An 18,897-nucleotide genomic window follows, 5' to 3' on the forward strand; every position below is an offset into this window, starting at 1 on the left:
TCTGTTTACTTTTCCTGGTTTAGGGGTTGGAGGTCTGCAATCAAGACATCACAGGACCTCTCTCTCTCTCTCTGTCTTCTTCCTCTGTCTTCACTTGATCATCTCTCTGTACGGCTGTGCTCTAATCTCTTCCCATAGGGACACTAGCCATGTAAAGACACACCCTATTGGCATCAGTCGTCCTTAATTGCCCTTTGCAAGGTCCTGATTCCAGGTGAAAATCACATTCTCAGAGGTCAGGAGTCAAGCACGTGGGGCTTGTTGATGTGTGAGTGGGTCAGAGGAGGGGCAAGTTAGCAAGGAGGAAATGTGAGGGATTCTTTAGATCAAATCAATTATTGAAAAAGCAATAATAAAAAGGGCTAATACACATTTAAAAAAGTGTTCAACATCATTAGCCATCAGATAAATACAAATTAAAACTGCTTTGAGGGCTGGAGAGATGACTCAGAGGTTAAGAGGTTAAGAGCACTGGCTGTTCTTGCAGAGAGGTCCTGAGTTCAATTTCCAGCAACCACATGGCGACTTACAAACATCTATAATGAGATCTGATGCCTTTTTTTTTTTTTTTGAATTCAGGCATGCAGATAGAACATTGTATATATAATAAATAAATAAAACTAAAAAAAAAACTTCTTTGAGATGTCACCCCATTTCAGGCATAATGATATAACCAAGAAATCAAATTTACATTTTAAAGAACACCACCCCTTTCTGTTTGTTAATGGGATGTTTTTCATCTGGAGTTTCCTGGATACTTTCTCACGGTTGCACCCGGGGGGGGGGGGGGGGCGAGTTATACAAGCCAGAATGTAAGCATGAAAGAGGGTGCTTCCTGTAACTGTTCCGGGGTAGAGGATATGAATGTACATGAGAAGGGTGGTGATCCAGTACCTATAAGTGGTTTGCCCCAGTTTTCACTGCTCATACTGTGACTAGGTTGGTTAAATCACCTACTGAAGTGATGGGTCCCGAATTGAACCTTGTGTCTTTTTTATTCTAATAGCATTCATTCATTCATTCATCCATCCATTCATTCATTCATTTATGATTTCTTCATCATACCAGGAGCTCTGTTCCTACTGAGTGATTGCTCAGCAGAGTGCACTCATTGGGTTGTTGATGTGTAGGACCAGCCCTTATCCCTTCTGCTAGCTTAGTAGTGTACTTGGAGTTAAATGACGCCATGTAATTTGCTTTGGCCAGTTCAACGATATTGTCTGGAAATGTTCAAAGCCAGTCTATGTGATGACTCAAAACCAGTGGCTACGCCAATAGCCTGGATGTCAGAGTGGATAAACACACAGAGCAAAGGTTAGAGCTAACCTCAGACAGATGTGTATCACGAGTAGCAAACAAACCTCTGCTGGTTAAGCCCCTAACACTGGGGTATTGTTATCACAGGCATAGAACAGCCCACAGGCGTTGGTTCTCTATTGGCCTAGTTTGCATTCTGTCATTGGAATGGAACTTTCTGACTGAAAGCAACTTGGGAGGAAGGTTATAGTCCACTCTGCGTCTTGTATCTTGGAAGGAGGGATTCACCCTGCTCAATTATTAACTGAGTCGATGCACACACCACGTCTGGCTTATTAGTAGATAGTTTAAAAAATACTTGCTGCATTGTATAAAACGGGAACAGTTAGATTTCAGGGCTATATTTGTCTTCAATGGGGTTATTCTGTGGGGTAGATGGGATTGATGTTGAGTCGAGAATGATGGAATAATACACCCAAAACCTTGTCATAGTCTGAGCTAGCCACCCGCTTCACTCATTTGAAGTGTGTATGCTCTCCTGTGTGTACATGTATGGAGGCCAGGGCTCAACTCCAGGCGTCTTCCTCTCTCACTCTACACCTTAGTTTTTGAGACAGGGTGTCTCACTGAACCTGTAGGTTAGTGGTTCAGTAAGCTTGTTCAAGTAAGATCTGCTTGTTTGTCCCGCAACCCCAGCACTGAGCTTACATAGACTAATAACAGCACATTCTACTTTTACATGGCCATTGGGGGGGGGGACCTCAGGTAGGAGTCCTCTATTTACTGTGCCATCTCTCCAGACCCCCGTTTAATTCCTGACTTTGGTTGTCTGTGATCCTGTAATTTGACTGAGCAAGAGTATGTGAGTGAACTTGCTACAAAGGAGGCCTGGATGAGCCTGTTTGGCAGGGCTTCTGACATTGCTAACTCAGAAGGACACAAGGTGTCCAGATGGTGCTGCCTCAGCCAATCAAAAGACTTGCAGCTAGAAGAAGCATTCCGCTGAGCTGGGGAGCCAGAGCGTAGTGTCATTGCATGCCACTTACTTAGTTTGGGGTGGTTTGTGCTGTAGCGATGACTGATTAACACATGATGTCACAGGTCATGGATGATTTACAGTACTCCTTACATGTGGGTTTTGCTCTCTGAGAAGCAGGAAATCAATTCACCATGCTACCAGCAGTGTGTGGGACACCCACAAAAATACCCACACACCCTCTTCCAGTTGACCACGGATATTTACATGTCTTAGGAGGGAGGGACAGAAGAAGGGGGAGGGAAAGAGGGAGAGAAAGAATAGTCACAGCACCACACATACAGATTTTACATGGATTTGGTCTACACTGAATTCTTATTATACAGGCTTCTTGAAGTGATAATAAACTCAACAAAGATCTAAGTGATCTTCTCTATTTTTAATAGATAGCTTTAATTTGTAGCATAATTATAATTATGTGCAAACCATATGGCTGGTAATATATGGGATTGTTAATCCTTATTTTAGAAAAGAACAGTTGTTTTGATAATTACTTTTTAAAAATTGTGTGCCATATGCGTGCACTGTACGTGGTCATACAAATGTAAGCATTAGCGGGTGCATATGCTGTGTCCAGAGGAGGACATTAGGTGTCTTCCTCTACGGCTCGCTCCTTACTGTCCTGAGACAGAGTCTCTGACAGCGCTTGGTGTTTGTTGTTTCTCCATCAGCATCTTCTGCTCCAGTGCTGGAGTTATAGGCTTGCTCAACCACACGCAACTTTGCATTGGCACTGAGGACTTGAACTTAGGTCCTCATGACTGTACAGCAGGTACTCCTCCCCACTGAGCCATTTCCCCGGCCTCTGATAATAATCTTTAAATATTTCAATGTGCCAAATATTTATATTCAGGGATATTCTTGTCAAATAGTTAATATTCTTAACATCACATTTTGCTTTAGAAGTTTCCAAAGCCTAGCTATCAAATTGTGTGAACATATATGATTTAAAGTACAATTGCTATTTCTATAATACAAGTTCAAATGAAGCAGAATAAGACTATTTGAGAGTTGAATAGTTTATTAACTCCTCAGACTATAAGGAGTTCTGTTATGTTCAGAACACTTACTATCAACTCTTTGGTAAAAGAACAAGGATAATGGTTCAGAATTACTAGTCTTGTTTCCTAAGTCACTGTATGTGTCATAGAGTCTTCAGAAATACATACATGAAGGTATTAGTAAGAAATTACTAGAAACACACCTCAACACTTATGTGATAGACCATTTTATCTTCATGCACAGTTGGAACCTCTTACCGGAGACAGTCTCTACATGTTAAAATTACAATGGCTTAAATAACCCGAAAACAACAACAACAACAAACCAAACCGGTATTAATTAAGCTCCGTAATGAAAGCTGGAAGGGACGGGAGAAAGTGCCAGGCACGCTGCTGCAGGACCCACTAGAGTTTAGCAAGCTGGCCTTGGGTCACCTACACAGTGCCTAGGGGAACCAGTCAAAAGAGCATCATTGCACCTCTTGTGCCCTGACCATCAATCCAGTCACGCAGCAAACAGACCTCAACAATGGTGGAACAAAGCAGTCCTCACCTGATGCCCCTTCCACCGGGGAGCTGTGTGGACGGCTAATCCGGCGCACAAAGCGGCCGAGGCTCCCCATTGTTGGCCGCCCGCCCTGAGGGCACATCTGCTGACGGGCTCTGGAACGTCCCAGCGCTGCAGGCTCGGTGCTTATTTAGAGGGCACAGAGCGGGCCGCGGCCTCCCGGGAGCCATGTACCGCCGCAGCTTCGTTTTCCAGGCCCACCAGGAGCGCTACGAGCACGCCCAGCCCGCGGGCCCTGCCGTCCTGCCTGGGGGAACTGCACCCGGCAGGACGGCGCTGCAGGCTCTGGGCGAGCGCGTGGCCGCCCAGGTCCAGCGGGCCCGGGCGCTCCAGCAGCGCCACGCCGCCCTGAGGCGACAGCTCGACGCCTTCCAGCGCCTGAGCGAGCAGCCGGGGCCCGAGGACGCCCTCGCCCGCCACGTCGAGGCCAATCTGCAGCGCGTCCGCGACCTGGTGGCCGAGCGCGCTCGGCTGGAGAGGCAGGAGGCCGAGGCACAGCGAGAGCTCGACGAGTTCCGGAGCAAGTAAGAGGCACTGTCAGGGAAACCGAGGCCGGGCAAGGGGTTGTGGGTTGGTGGGGGCGGGTGGGGGGTTGTGGAGGTAGTGAGGGACAGGTGTAGACTGTCCTGCAGAGAGGAGCATGCAGATACCCAACTTCCAATTCGATGGCACCTTCTTGTTCCCAGGACATAGTTCTATTTGCTTTCAATGTGGTTTGGGATGTAGGTGTAATATGCTGTGAAACGCACAGATTTTAATTGCATTGTTCGAGTTTTCAGCGTTTATGTTGAGCCAACACCCAAATAAGCAAAGGTGGTTTGCACCCTAGAGGTGCGGCGCTCCCCGTTTTGACATTGCTTCTGTTGGTTCTAGAATTTCAGACCAATTTCTCTGACTTCGTAAAAATTTTTTAATTTAATTTTCCTACAGGTATATATCGTACATTAACCATATTCCTCCCTGTACCCGTCTCCCTTCCCTTTTCTCATCTCTCTCCTGTCTCATTTATCTCCCTTTCCCCCTAACAATTTCATTTCTTACATCTCATATATATGTGTCTATGATTTTATGTGACTATATAAAATCTAGGAACAACAAATGAAAACGCATACTTGTCTTCTGAGACTAACTGGCATAGTTGTCTTAATATGATTGTCTCCAGTTGCAATTGCGTCCATGTTCCTGCAAACAGCCCCACTTTCTTCTTTATGGCTGAAATACACACACACGTGTACACACACACACACACACGTCTGTCATCTATCTTCCTTTATCACGTTTTTTCATCCACTCTTCTATTGTTGGATACCTATGTTGGTTTCATAATTTAGCGTTTGTAATTATAGCTTCGGTAATCATTGGTGCAGTACTGGGTTTTTGCTATTTCCCTTACGTTATAACCCTCACAGCCAGGTCCTTACTGGATTATTTTGCAGAGAGACTGAGGCTCAGAATGTAAAGGGATCTAGGGGGCCAGATCCCTGATTGGCTGTGTGGGACATGGAATTCACATCCACACGTGCAATGCCTAATAGTCTTCATGGTGTCGCGGGTGACATCTGGGAATTATGTTTGTAAGTGTGGTCTCTATCTAGAGTCTGGATAATCAGGGTGTGGTCCGAGGCCCAGTGGCAGCATCTGTGGCAGCCTCGGCATCAGTGGGGAGATCACTGGGGCTCTCACAATTCCTAAGTCAGAGCCAGTGTTTTTGCAATAATAGTTTAAGACAGTTTAGAAGGCTTGCTCTCGGGAATGCCTCCTCCCCTACAGATGGAATTAGGTATTGATACCACCTAGCGCTGTTAGGAAGAAAGAGAACAACTCATCACCTTTCAAGGTAGAGAAAGAGGTGTGTCTTTTGAGGGAGCAGGCCACTCCAAGGAGTTTCTCCAGGATCCGCTCTGGCTGGTATGAAATGGAGGGCCCGCACAGCTACCTGCTGCGGCTGCATCGTTCTTAGAGGAAGCCTGAAACCAAGCTGGATGCCTGTCAGTTGGAGGCAGGATGTAAGGTTGAGCTTCGTCTAGTCAGTGGAATACTATGCAGTGGTAAAAAGAGCAATGTGTTATTTTCAGTAAAGTTTTTTAAACTAGGGAAGAATAGAGAGGTGGGTTTTATTTTTTTTATGCATAAGTTAAAAAAAAGCCCCCACCCATACTGATTGCTTGGAGGGGATGAGGAAGAATGAGCAGGGCAGGAGACTTCTTTCTCTTTTTATTGAAAATAGATTTTTTTCATGCTCTATATTTTGATCATGGTCCCCTCCCCCAATTCTTGCCAGATCCTCTTCACTTTCCTGCTCACCCAAAACCATACAATTTTCTTTTTTTTCCTCATTAGAAAACAAGCAGGTATCTAAAAATAATAAAATAAAATGAGATAAAAAACAGAAGCAAACAAAACAAGCCAACAAATGGGAAAAATATCAAAGAAAAAGCATAAGTAACACAGAAGATGCTGAGATACACACATTTGTTTACACAGAAAACCCATTACCATATGGAAACCATAATGTATAAGCAAAATATTTGTAAAGTTTAAGAAAATCCCAGACAAAGCATTATGAAACTAAAAACCTTCAAAAATACTGATCTGGCGTTGTCCATCTGCAGGGCTGGGGCCCTGCCCTGAAGTGGGGTTCGTGTACAGCCAGTGAGACTCTGTTGGAGGAAACCGATTTCAGGAAGGAGACTTTTACTTTTACTGAAATAACTTTCAAATATATTTTAAATTTTAAGCCTGTGAGGAAATTATCCATCAAAAAGTTATATGAATTCTTGGATATAGTAGCTTACATCTATGGTTCTAGCCATTGGGAAGCTGAGGCAGGAGGGTTGCCATTAGTTCAAGGCTAACCTGAGCCACACAGTGAGTTCTAGACTAGTTTGGTCTACAGGGTAAGACCTGTTTTGTTTTTTCAAAAACTGAAAGGTAAATAATAAAATTTATATAAATTAATCTAAAATGCATATGCCTAGGCTCTCTTCTAGACTTCAAAGAGGCTAAGAGTTTTCTCTTTTGAGTATGGGTCTCACTATGTCGCTCTGGCTGGAACTCTATGTAGAGCAAACTGGTCTTGAACTCTTAGAGATCTTACTGCCTCTGCCACCTGAGTTCTGGGATTGCAAGTATTTATCTGGACACTCAGCGAGATCTTTCATTTTCATGGGCTCCGCTGGTCCCTCTAGCATCAGCTGGATTCTGGAGCCTTTGTTTTACGGTAGGCGAAAGGTTTGCCTCTAACACGCTCTTTTGTCACCTGCACTTGAGTGTATCTACCACAGCCTATTCATTGATTCATTTCCCGTCAGTCTCTCTGTTCCTGAGTTTGAGCCACAGAAGCCAGTTTTTAAGACCTGAATCTCTCCTGGGGAACTAAGTCTCGAAAGAGCCTATGGCAGCAGGGCTTGAACAGAGACATCCTTGTCCTGGCTTAACACTCTGTCCAAAGCAGAGTCATGGAAAATCCACTATAGAATTCCTGTAGAGTGTGACTCAGAGGTAGGCTTTCCTTCAGATGATGCCAGTGGCCCAAGAAGTACAGGGAAGTATAAAACTGCAGGCTAGTCTTGGACTGAGGATGACCTTGGATTTTTGATCTGCCTGCCTCCACCTGCCTCGAGCTGGGAGCACAGCTGTGCTTCACCACACCCAATTTTATTTGGGGCTGGGGATCAAATCTAGGGCTTTGTGTGCATTCTGGGCAAGCTTTCTACCAACTGAGCTATACCCCTAGGTTCCCCTTCTGGGTTTTGTAGACTATGGAATGCCATACTAAATTGCTTACTTCATTTGGGTGGGTCAGTAAGCCCCCCTTTTGGCAGGGGTGCTAAAGTGTATATAATATGAAAATACCATCTTAATCACTTGACATATATTGTTAGCTGGTATTAAATACATTCACAGCGTCGTGTAGCTCAGATACCCAAGGCCGCCTGATGGACTGGCAGGATGCCCTGGGTCCTCGGATAGCCGTCATCTGCTGTGACTTGTACCGCTGTCATGAGGACCAGTCTATATCAGCTCAGGGTTTGAGGGGCGCCAGCGGATTTGGCAGACTATCACTCAATTTGGCTTTTCTATATGAGGCAGTGAAAATTATCTGGGGCTGCTGAGGGGAGCAAAACTTAACTCCTGGGGACCACAAAAAAGGGAAACACACACAATCTCCAACATGTCAGGATCCCACCTAGGGTGCTGATGATGACAAGCCTCAGCAGGTCAGAGGAACTGAAGAGGAGATGCGGACTAGGTGAACTCCTGGACAGATAAACAGACACACAAGGACTTTTCTGAGGGTCGAGACAGGGTTTCTCTGTAGCTTTGGAGCCTGTCCTGGAACTAGCTCTTGTAGACCAGGCTGGCCTCGAACTCACAGAGATCCACCTGCCTAAGCCTCCCGAGTGCTGGGATTAAAGGCATACGCCACCACTGCCTGGCAACCTCGAGTTATTTTTAAGGCATTGTTTCAGCTGTGATGCACACCGGAACTCGTGAACACCTCTCTGAACATAAGAACTTGAGCTGACTTAGCTTCTGGAACTCAGTTGATTTTCTTAATCATTAACCGAAGTCACAGTCTATACAGCTCTGCAGAAACGCAAGTGTTACAGTTGTGTGCCACTTCCTTGTTTCATTTTTCTTATCCTCTGCAGCCTCTGCCTTATCAGAGGCAGGGCCAACATTTTATCCTACCTTTACCTATGCTAATTTTCCCACTAAACTAATCTCTATCATAATCTCTTACTATATTTATTAAAGGCTCTCAAGCATCAAAATTCTATATAAGCTAACACTATTGTATAAAATCATTGCTTCAGTTAAATAGTACAGTTTAGGAGGAAGTCATCTCCATAATAGTCCACAGGTAAAAATGCCCAATAGAACAGGATTTTCCATGAGATAATCATACTGCATTAAAGGCAGGGGAGATCTCCCCACACCCATTCACACCATGACAGACACCAGAGAAAAATGGCAACAGTGAACATGTAAAGACACAGTGGTAGCAAGAGAGACATTCTGGGGCCAAGGTTCTAGGGGCCTTGACTATCCGAGATTCACCCATAGGAGCTTTGCTTCCTGGTGAGCCAATTTCCTGAACCTAAACTGCCACCCCTTGCTCCTATGACTTTATCACTGCAGATTTGAATGAGCAGGACTTCTGTGAGACCTCACCGGGCAACAACTATATTGAGGTTTGCTGGTCTTCTGAATTCATCTTGTTCCAAGCTGTATGGCCACCATGGAGCAGTTCTTCATACTCTGAGGTTGATTTAAATATCTCATTGACTTATTCACTACCATTGCCCCATGGAGAAGTTTTAATATTTTCTGTCAGATAGTGGGATTTGAAAATCATTATAAAAAACTACACACACACACATGCATCCCATATGTGCGTTTGCATTCTCAAGGTGGACTGACAGCAGCCAAATCCAGGTGAGAATCATGCAGGAAGTGGAAAGCAGGAGCCTCGAACCCACAGCATGCTAGACGCTCTCCACCTGAAACATGGATAAGTTCACAATCGTGTTTTCAGTGCATCAAAGACTAAAGAAAACAGCAAACAGCAAGAATCATAAAAACAAGGAAAAGTATCAGACCACAATGATAAATGCAGTCAATTATCCAAATTGCTGAAAACAAAACAACAATTTATATAAAAACTATATAATGAAACACAAAGTATGATTTTACTTTTTGAGCTCACTGATATGAATTTGGGAATTCGTATCATTAATTTTGTATAATGAAATCACTTATCTTTAATATATCTAGATGGATCTTTACAGCATGAGAATTACCCATGAGACTGTGTTGCTGTGCTCATTACCAAACATGCTGTTAAACTGCACAGCCTCTTGGATGTTTCTAGCAGGAAAAAGCTGGGAGAAAATTAGATTTTTGTTAACAATGTTATTCTCAAAGATAATAACCCATTAAAAAAACAAGTTCTGGCTCCATTAGAGTCCCACAAAGGAAAAGGACTATACCTATGGCATCTTGGTATGAAATGTAAAACTAATTCAGAAATGCATAAAGAACAGCAAGCTGCTCAGCCCATTTGGAATTGGAATGCAATTTTGATTGGGTTTGGTTGTCTTTCTGGCCTTTTTAATTCTGAGAACAGAGAGGTTACACATAGCACAGGGTTGTCAGTACATGACTTTGACTCATGGGCCACGATGTCCAGGCCATAGACAGTTGTGCTTTCTGGGGTGGACTCGCGGTTAATTAGAAGTGGTTCCTGTGGTGAGTGACAGAAGCTGCAAAGTGACATTGGCCTACTTCATACCCATTAGGATGGCTAACAGGGGACAAGTGTTTGCAAGGATGGGCTGCAATGGCCTCACTGAGAGGTAGGTGAAGGGGTACAGCCACCATAGAGAATTCTCTCCAAAAGCTAGATGCAGTATTACTGTGTGATACAGCATTTCTACTTCTCAGAGTTCTCCCAAAACACTTAGCCAGGAAGTGGTGGTGCACATCTTTAGTCCCAGCACTCAGGAGGCAGAGGCAGGCAGATCTCTGAGTTCGAGGCCAACCTGGTCTACAGTATAAGTTCCAGGATAGTCAGGGCTACCAGAGAAACAAAACAAAACAAACAAACAAACAAAAAAACAAAACCAAAACTAAATAAAACAAAAAAACACAAAAATGGAAAAAACAAACAAGCGGACTTGAAAACTGGCACTGCCCACCCTGATCATAGCAGCAATTCACAATAGCTAAACTGCATAAGCACTGAGGTGCCGTTTTCTGAGGTGTGTCTCAGCAAATGGGATATATGCAGGAAATAGAACAGCATTTGGCCTGAGAAATCCAGGGAGTTCAGGCATATATCACAACATGAATAAACCTTGAGGACACAAGGCAGACACAAGAAGAAAAATACTGATTCTACATGAGGTACTTAGAGTAGGCAGATTCCCAGAGACGGAGTAGAATGTTGGTTGCTAAGGACTGGGGTGGGGATGGATGGGCATTAGTTTTAATGGGTAAAGCCTGGGGTGAGGGCAGATAGGGCATTAGTATTTAATGGGCATAGCCTGGAGTGGGCGGATGAGGTGTTAGTATTTAATGGGCATAATGTTTTACTGTTGCAAGGTGAAAGAGTTCTGGAGGTAGATGGTGCGGATTGCTGTGCAACACATAGAGAATACATTTAACGCCATTTATGCTTAAAAGTGGCAACTCTTCGTTGGGCATGGTGACTTATACCTTTAGCCCCAATATTTGGGACTCAGAAGCAGGCAGATCTCTGAGTTTGAGGCCAGCCCGATACACACAGAGAGTTCTAGGCCAGTTGCGGCTACATAGTGAGACCTTGTCTCAAACAAAACAAACTAACTAACAAACAAAAACAAAACAAAACAAAAAACAAAGAAAAAAAGAGAAAAGGTGAAGAGCATTCATTACTGCTCTTGAAGAGGCCAGTATTCAGTTCCTAGCATCCTCTTCAGGAGGCTCTCCACTTCCTCCAATCACTGCTTCTAACTCCAGCGCCAAAGGATCCAACTCCTCTCGTGACTCCATAGGCACCTGTGCTCATGTGCCCCCTCACATACACATAATTAAAAATAAAGGTAAAATCATTTAAACAAACATTAAATCTTATGTGTGTATATTTTACCACTCAAAACATAACACTGGCTTATCCAAGATGGAAATTCTTTCCTCTCTTGGATAAAGTCTAGGTGTGCAGCTTAGTGTGCTGCTCTATAGTATTTGAAATTCTGAAGGTTTTGTTTGAACTTCAAAATGGCAGCATCCGTGTTTCAAACTGCAGGACACATGAGGTGATGCTGTTGCCTGGAAGGGCCCACACAGAACTATGCTTCCATCCTATTGGCTAAGACTCAGCTACATCCACTCCTGGATGAAGGGCTGGGAGGGCTGGGAAGTATAGCTTCCTTCTAAGCAGCCTGGTGCTTGCTGAACATCAAGGGTTGGAACTCCTGGAAGAAGATATGAATGCATATTGGGGGCAGTTACATGGAATGAGGGCCGTGGTCCATTGGGAAGAGCCCTTCTCTCTCTGACAATAATAATTTCTGGGATATTTGCCCATCATTTCTTAGAGCTTTGGGGAAGAAATGAAGTAGGAGAGAATAGCATATTCCTCATGGCAGGTGAGCTGTTAACTGTTTTGAGCTGGGACTCCCTTGTTCAGCCAAGGTGGTGTTGGTCATCAAACACATCAGAGTCATACTTTACTCTGAGTCCTACACCCCCTTCTATTAGTTTGGAATCCTTTAGAAACCCAATCAGTAGCTTATTTGAGAGAAGACCTCAAGGAGCATTGATTGGCCATGGAGTTAGGAGAAGGGTGACAAGAGTGGAAGGCAGCCAGTATCAAGTGTATTGTCAAGTAGGTTAGCACGATGGGCAGCTACCGCGTGCATTAGTTATCCAAGCTAGCGGATTTATCTTATTAATTTATCTGACCTTTGTCAGAGGCTGAGGGATGCTCCTAGTGGGTGCTGAGTCTTTGGCTCATTCATCCATTTGCTAGGCAGGAGTGGTGCTGTAAGGATAGGGGCATGGTGCTGGCAGCTTCTAGCGAAGCTTCCTCCTCCTCCTCCTTCTCCTTTTCTGCATCTTCTTCTTCTATTCCTTCTCTAACCCATGTGTGTGCAGGCTGGGGGGTGGTTTATGTGTAAGCATATGTTTGTGTGAGGGTGTGTCTTGTACATGCACTAGAATGCCAGAGGATGGTATCCAGTGTCCTCCTCTATTACCCTCCCACTTATTCCTTTGAGGCAGGATCTCTCCTTGCATCTGAATCATGAATTCTTTTCAGCTAGGCTGACAAGCACCAAGCACCAACAATTCTCCTATCTCTGCCTCCTACAGTGCAGGTTTTCCAGGTATGTACAAGATGGTACCTGGCTTGTTATGTGGGTGCTGGGATCAGAACTCTGGTCCTCATGATTGTGCAGTAACTATTTTACTACTGAACCATATCCTTAGCCTGGGGCATGGTTCTCAACTGTGTTCTACATCTTTCCCCCAGAGGTAATAGCAATCACTTCCTTTGGTTATAAGGATAAATGATTAATATAGAAACACTGACAAGTTGCAAGTGTGAATGAGTACAACAGTTTGGGAAATCGGTCATTTGTTATAGACTGAATGGGGCAGCCTTCCTGTCTCTGTTTGGAGGCTGTGCTTGGGTTACAGCTATGCTCAGATATAATTCCCTCACCCTCGGGTGCTGGGTGGGTGGCGGCTGAGGTGCTTTGAGGCTCCAGAGTAGAGGGCTTCTGTTTTGCTTATCATTTTAGGTTATCCACGTTTTCTGTGTGGTTGAGGGTATGAAAATTATCGGGAAACAGCAGGCAATGAAATGTGGAGTGATCTATTTCTTTAAAATTGAAATTACCTCTTGAAAAAAAGGACATGGTATTATCTGAGATAGAACTTTACATTGGCAATGCGATCTATAACTGTGAAAGCCTAGAAGCTGTCTAATTCTTCTTGCCTGTGTGTCTGATTTGCAGATACGAAAATGAGCGTGAAAGTCAATTGGTGCTGAAAGAAATGCTGGACCGGCTTAACAAGGTGAGCGGAATACTGCCTTGTCGTAAGTAGCCTCCTTACAGCATCGGACTAAATGGTAGGAGCAACTGTTTCCCATAACGCCCTTTCCACTGCTTTAGGATTTGTCTGTTTCTTGTCATTTCTTTCTTGACTTGTTCATTTCTTTTTTTTTTTATTGTGCTATATATTTTTCCTCCACTCCCCAACTTCTTAATTTCAGCTGAATCTTTGTGACTGAGCTAATGGACAAATGCATCTTATGATGTATGGTATGTGATCTCATGAGAGAAATGTCGACCACAAAGCTGATGTGTTATGTTAGGTGTTTTAATCTGCTTTCCATTAATGTAACAGAATACTTGAGGATGGGTAATTTGTAAATAAACAAGAGTTTTTAACCTCACAGTTTGGAAGTTGCAAGTACAAACTCATGCACTAGATCCTGGTTCTGGTGAAGGGGCTAGTGGCTGCGTTCGCTGAGGGTAAAAGGCATCAGTGTTGGAGCATGGGAGGTGAACTTGCATGGTAAGATAGGAAGCCATAGTTGGGGTAGAGGATGTAAGTAAGGCCCTCCCTCTATTCCCCCCTTGAATGTCCTATTACTTCTTAACACCTCTGCACTGGGGACCAAGCTCTCAACACATGGGCCATAGTTCTGGGTTCTCACAATTTGCCAGCATTACAATGCTCCCGCTGATACACTGATCACAAACTGCAATGTGTATTGTGTAAATCGATACCTCTGTTCTGTGGCTAGTCAATAGTCATGTGGTTGCTGTTCTGAAGCAAAGAACTCAGGGAAGAGAGGAAGAACCCCCCCCTCTCTGTTCAAGCATGAGGAATGGGGGAGGGGTGCCAGGGATTCTGGAACATTTTAGCTCTTTCTAGTGGGGACAGTTTCCTTTTTCTTATTGTCAAAAGGGTTGGACAGACATAGACATGGCTAATAGCTACAAGAATCATCCTTTCTGGTCATGCCAGAGCTAATCTGTTGGGGTAGAAAGAGTCATGGAGATGACTTAATTGAAGGATACTGTTGAGAGCATATGGGCTTCCAGCCTTCAATGCCCCCATGCTTAGAGTCTCATTCTGCTTGCTGATGAGACACCAAACTCGTCTTGTCTGTTTTGTCAACTCAACACAAGTTAGAGTCATCTGGGAAGAGGGAATGTCAGTTGAGAGATTACCTCCCACCAGATTGCCTGTAGGCAAGTCTGTAGGGCATTTTCTTCATTAATGATTGGTATGAGCCCCCCTGGGCTGGTGGTGGTCCTGGACGGTATAGGAAAGCAGGCTGAGCAAGCCATAAGGAGCAAACCAGTGAGCAGCACTCCTCCATGATCTCTGCTTCAGTTCTGGCCCCCAAGTTCAGGCTTTGAGTTCTTGCCCTGACTTTTATTCAGTGGGAGAAAGAGAGAGAGAGAGAGAGAGAGAGAGAGAGAGAGAGAGAGAGAGAGAGATCGAGAGATCAACCTGAGGGCTGTAAGCGGAAATAGATCCTTTCCTTCCCAACTTGTTTTTGCTCATGGTGCTACGACAGCAACAGAAAGCCTAATTTAGACAAAGCTCTTCCCCCCTGAGCTCAGATTGGCCTTACAATTCTCTCTGTATGACTGGCAGCCACTTCAGACAGTAGGGGTTACTCAGGGTATTTGCCACTTCCTAGTTTTGCCTAACCTCTGTTGTCAAAGTGGCATTAAAATACCAGAACTAAAAATTGGAGGAGCCTAATTTTGCTTTTATTAATATTACCTGCATCTGGTACCCATTCTTTGTGTGAGCAGCTTATATGTTGTTCAACAATGACCCTGGGAGAGGGGCGCCATTGATAACTAGTGGGCAGGCCAGCAGTTAGCATTTGGGACTGTCTCAGGCCAAAGAGAGGGCATTTGAACATGCTAGACATAACAGAAAGATAGTGGCAAAGATAGGCTTCAGCAGCGCTCCAAGGACATGGGCTCTAGGTTGATGGTAAAGGGGGTGTGGGGTAGGGGAACGGTGACTCTAAGCCTATCGTAGGAGATCTGGGAGTTTCTTTTATGAGCACCAGGTGTTCTGTTCACACTTTTAACTCATCCCATTTTTGGCTGTGGGTATAGTCCAAAGCTGCAGGAGGAGGACCCACTGCTTTCTTCACTGGCCAAGGCTTTCAAGGACATAGATTCCTGGCACCCTTCACCTCGGTGGCAGTTTAGGCTCTCTAGAATTTCCCTCTCAGCCTCACCATAGTGACGTCCTGCTCTTTACCCTTGATGGACATTGACAAAGGCTTTAAAAACTTTTGTCATCTCTCTCTTATGACAAAAGCAATTCGCATTCTCAACAGAAAAATAAGGCAATATAGAAAAAGGAAAAGATATCTCACTATCTCTCCACTCAGAGAAAGCAGCTCCAAGACTTTGATGTATTTTGTGACTTACAGGGTGGGTGTTTGAACTGTCAGCCCCACAAAAATAACTCTCATGATATTGCCAAGAGTGTAGGTGAGGGCTAGCACAGGGAGTTGATGTGGTCGAGCCCTGGGCCTGGGTAAGACCCTCCTACCCACAAGTGCACTACGCTGTCCAGAAGAGGGGCAGACTGTTAGTGGAATCGTAACACACTGCTGAGTATCGGTGAGACCTGGGGTGAATCACTTGCCTTTCTGAGGTTCAACTTCCTTCTGTGTGGGGATAATTATCATTCAGTGGAGTGAGGAATGTCTCCACGCCCACTGAGCATGAAATGACTTAGCAATATACATGATTCGCCTGTCAAATGGCAGTGCACAGTCTTTGTCTGTGGTGAGGGCAGAACATTTGATATGACAGATGCCAGTTTCACTTCTGCGCACTGTGAAGTGCATAATCTAATGGAATAGGAGATGATTTTAACTGGTTCATGGAGGAGTAAATTTTTCATAGTTGTGAATTATGTAAATTCTTAGATTTCTTTTATTTTGTGTGCATGGGTGTTTTGTTCTCATGTGTGTCTGTGTGTGGCCTGGTGTTTGCAGAGGTTAGAAGAGGAGGTTGGACCCCCTAGAAATGGAGTTATCAATGGTTATGAGTTGCCTTGTGGGTGCCGAGACTTGAACCCAGGTCCTCTGTAAGAGCAACAAGTGTTCTTAACTGCTAAGCTCTCTCTCTCCAGTCCCAGTTAGAAATACTTTTAAAAAAGGTTTTATATTTTTTTTTGTGTGTGTGTGACTGTGTGAGAACATGCTGAGTGTGCATAGGTGCCTTCTTCATAAGTCAGAAGAGGGTATCAGATCCCCCTGGAGATGGAGGTATAGGTGGTTGTGAGCCACAAGACATGGTGCTGGAAGTGAAACTGTTCTCTGGAAGAGTAGCAGGTGCTCTCAGCTGCTTAGCCATCTATTTCTCCAGCCCCCTGAATCATGAATTTTTATGGTTGCTCTTTTATTTATAGCATATTACATAAAAAAGTTTATTTCAACATTTCAAATAAACCTAAGGAAAAGATGAATCCATCTAAAGAAAACCCAGAGCAAATAGTAATAGTTCTTGGGTTTAGTGAAGTCGTGTATTGGGAAGGTTCTTGAACCAGCTTGTGGGAGTTCCAGATCAGCCTCTGGTTACTGACGGGGCAGATTTCACTCCTAGAGAGAAACCAGTCCAGGGTCTTCTTTCTTCAGCGAAGGAACTCACCCATGAGCTGACAGAGCCCCAGAGCTCCTTCCCACATGCATGGCAGGCATAAATGAAAGTGTTTGCAGTCCCGGCTCACTCTGTTTCCTAAGGGCAATCAGAGAAGCTGAGTCCCTCAGAAGCCTGACCCAAAGTCAAGTACTGGAGGTTAAAGATGCCTTTAGGTCTAGATAGTGGATCCTTGTCCTGGGTCACTTCACCTGTTACCAGATATGCATGCTACATAGAAGACTTCCTGTGCTTCGCTGTGGGAACATGACTCACTCATCCCAGAAGCACAAGGTGTGCACACCCCAGGAAATGAATCTTAGTCATCCAAGATAAGCAGTGAGTGGATACGTTCCTTAGTTGATTCCCCTTAGCATAGAGAGTTTCACAAGTCCCCAGGGTTTCCAGAAGAATCAAGCCTTGATCACAATGGTGACCTATCTGCCTGTCTACCCTCATGGGCTATGGATATCATCAGCCGAGAAAGAGGAGGCTGGAAGAGTGGGGTCTCATCCTGTTGATGATTGGAAAAGCGATTCAATTCTTTCTTTATATCTATCTGTATGTCTCTCTCTCTCTCTCTCTCTCTCTCTCTCTCTCTCTCTCTCTGTGTATGTATGTGTGTATGTTGACATGTGCCATTGCATGTAGTCAGAGGACAACTCGCAGGGGTGGGTTCTTCCCTTCTACCATGTGGGTCAAGGGAATTGAACTCATGTCATCATCCTTGACAGCAGGTATCTTAACCTGCTCAGCCATCTTGCCAGCCTTGGGCCAGCGATTTTGCTAAACAAGTCTGGAGATGTTTGCTTAGTCAAATCAACTTTTGCCTCTCCATGTAGTCTCAGGGCCAGCTCCAGTAGTGTCACTTGCAGGAAGGAGTCACCCTTGGGTGTGGCCGTGGGAAGACACTGATACAGTCTTTGGCTCTTTGTTCATGTACCTGCCATATAGTCATGCTGCTCATGCAATGAGACTTCCAGAACAGAACACTTTTGGTTCTCAACAGTACACATGCCAAAGCAAACCACTCTTTGTTACCCCCTTTGAAGGGAAATAAAACCCTCAACAGAATGCCTAACAGTGCATCCAGAGCTGGTGATATGCTCAGTCTTTTGATGGAGCAAGAACCACAGATGACTTTTAAATACATATTCAAGTCTGTGCAATCTCTATAACTCATGGCCACATATATGTATTTGGAAGATTACTGGCTGCCAATAATTCCTGAGTTTGCTTATCAGCTGAGATGGCTCTAAGCCGTGAACTTTAAAAGAAAGAGCTTCTCTCTCCTCTTTCTTTAAAATTAACAATAATTTAGATCGATGTAGCATCTAGGTACATGTGTTTACTTAAAGGCAATGAAAACCTTCAAAGGTTGGCTCACGTGCATGTAATTCATATGCCTCTGAAATCCCCTGTGGGAAAGAGCAGGAGGCTCTGGGGTCCAGGGCAGAAAAGATGGGGACATGAAGCAATCATCTTCAGGGTTACCAGCTTCTACATGACCAAGAATTCCTCACTCCAGAGAGGAGGAGAGGAGGGGTCCCGGAAGGGAAGCCTATATCAGGAGGCTGGAGTGTGGAGAGGCTGGCAGGAAAGGAAGGGCACCCAGAGAGCAGAGGGAGAGAGCGGAGAATGAGGCCAAGGAGAGAGGAGTCTCAGCTCTCCCAGAGCCTCCTCCAGGCAGATGCAGAGAGCAACTTGCAACATTTTTGAAAAGGTTTTTTGATATCCAGGGTTGAAGGAAATGTGTTTTTAAATTAAATCCTAGTTTGCCAGTGATGTTAATGAACTTGGATCTCTATTCTTTAGCAGCCGAGTCTTGATGGAAGCCTAGAATTCCCGTCA

General features: G+C 44.5%; 1 protein-coding gene across 1 annotated transcript in view; it reads left to right on the forward strand.

The window, feature by feature from the left end:
- Positions 1-4,030: 4,030 nt before the first annotated feature.
- Positions 4,031-18,897, forward strand: part of Bfsp1 (beaded filament structural protein 1) — a 35,814-nt gene continuing 20,947 nt past the window's right edge. The window contains exons 1-2 of the mRNA XM_057781641.1: positions 4,031-4,386; positions 13,369-13,429. Coding sequence (XP_057637624.1) covers positions 4,031-4,386; positions 13,369-13,429 — 417 coding nt within the window. The remainder of the gene's footprint in view (positions 4,387-13,368; positions 13,430-18,897) is intronic.

This window comes from Chionomys nivalis, chromosome 9, assembly GCF_950005125.1.
Source record: "Chionomys nivalis chromosome 9, mChiNiv1.1, whole genome shotgun sequence".
Lineage (NCBI taxonomy): Eukaryota > Metazoa > Chordata > Mammalia > Rodentia > Cricetidae > Chionomys > Chionomys nivalis.